Below are 1,727 nucleotides of genomic sequence, written 5' to 3'. Positions count from 1 at the left end.
AAAAAAAAGAAAACGATTAATCGATTATTAAATTAGTCATCGATTATTTTAATAATCAATTAGTCGTCAACTAATCGTGGCTGCCCTAGCCAGAACACACCTCAGTTGTCTTGTAAATAATAAAATGAAGCAAATGCAGCTACGTTAGGCAAACAACATTGAGCCATCAAATCAGAACACTGTTATGAATTGCTTGGTTGGTTTGAACCCCAGGATGCAGGACTGAGTGCTGGTGGTGGCAAAAAGGTTTATTAAAGAAAAATAAATAAATAAAAAACAAAGGCTGGCGTGGCAGCAAAGCATGAGATGACACCAACAGTTAACAATAAACAAAGACCTGACACAGACTGAAGACAGAGAACAGAATATAAAGGGGAACTGACGAGCAGAAACAAGAAACACCTGGGAGAGAAACATGAGGAACAGGTGAGAGTGGGCGGGGCTGGAGCAAAGACAGGCAGGAGGGGGTAAACAGACAAGACAGAAAACCAGACTAGAACCAAAATAACACAAGAACCCAGACAAACCATAACAAACATTATAGTCTATGAACTGAAAGAAAGCTGTCACAGTGCATAAATTTAAAAAGTGTTTGTATGAGTTTACATGAGAAGTATAAGGTAAGAAAATGTAGCAAGACAAAGAAAGCAACAGACAATGAGTGGTCTACAAGTTTCTGATGTGCTGCTTGGCTCTCAATGACACCACAACTTTACTTTGGCTACTCCCGCTGATCTCACTGCTGCAGTTTCCTTTTGAATACTGACCTTGTCTCCCTGGTAAGCCCCTGGAAGCTGCCAGTAGTGGGGGCCCTGCTCCAAGTGGTTGAAGTTGCTGAAGGACAGCTGAGTGCCTTCAGTGGAAACTTCAACAGTGAAACCAGTAGTAATGCGACTGTTTCTCTGGCGGTTCACCAAAGCGAAACCATGAAAGTTTCCTGGAGTAAAGACTGAGGAGACCTGAAAAAAAAAAAAAAATTAAAAACCCATAAAAATCATAAAGTTGAGCTTTTATAAAACACTAATGATATAAAAACATAGAAGCTGATTTATCAAGATGGCAGATAAATATTAAATACCTGCRCAAATTAAAGAACAGTCAGGGGTAAAAGTGGGCGTGTAGCGTGCAATTTAATAAAACTGCATGTACAAATAACATCAGGTGCAGAGCGGTTGTCTGGACCACCACTATTGAAATGAGGATTGAGTGTGTGTCACTGATGGAGGTAAACCACACACAACAAATGTCCTGATGCATCTCAGTAATCAGACAACAAAATTCAGTTTTGCAGGGAGGTTTTTTTTTTTTAATATAACAAAGGTCGGCAACMTGTGGCTCCAGAGCTGCATGACAAAACAAAAAAGTATTTTATTACTTTCTTTTTTCTTATTTATTAACTTTTTTATTGCAGTTATCTTGAATGTCGATGTGATACTTTAACATCGACTTAAAAACACATTTTAATTTGTCAACAAAATCATTCATCACAGCTGGCGGATCTCCTGCCACACCTGCCCACTGCATCTGTCTAATACACAGCTGAGCAGAGGGGACCGTCTTAAAAATTTAAAGAAAAACATTAATCGAGCACATTTTTAGTGTGCACATATTGCAATGCAGGCTGCATTTGGAGAAAAATTCAAAAAAGAAAAAAGAAAATCTCTGTGAAGTTCTGGACATCAACTCAAAAAGCAATGATACTGTTACCATCACTTTAACACACACAC

The 1,727-nt window shown here is 38.6% G+C and overlaps 1 protein-coding gene across 1 annotated transcript in view; it reads right to left on the bottom strand.

Moving 5' to 3' along the window:
- Positions 1-1,727, bottom strand: part of hspg2 (heparan sulfate proteoglycan 2) — a gene marked incomplete in the record, with an annotated part of 235,200 nt that overhangs the window by 100,761 nt on the left and 132,712 nt on the right. The window contains 1 exon segment of the mRNA XM_014024404.1: positions 768-959. Coding sequence (XP_013879858.1) covers positions 768-959 — 192 coding nt within the window.

This window comes from Austrofundulus limnaeus, unplaced genomic scaffold (genome assembly GCF_001266775.1).
Source record: "Austrofundulus limnaeus strain Quisiro unplaced genomic scaffold, Austrofundulus_limnaeus-1.0 Scaffold421, whole genome shotgun sequence".
Taxonomy (NCBI): domain Eukaryota; kingdom Metazoa; phylum Chordata; class Actinopteri; order Cyprinodontiformes; family Rivulidae; genus Austrofundulus; species Austrofundulus limnaeus.
The sequence above is the reverse complement of the archived record's forward strand: the minus strand, read 5'-3'. Positions and strand labels throughout refer to the sequence as shown.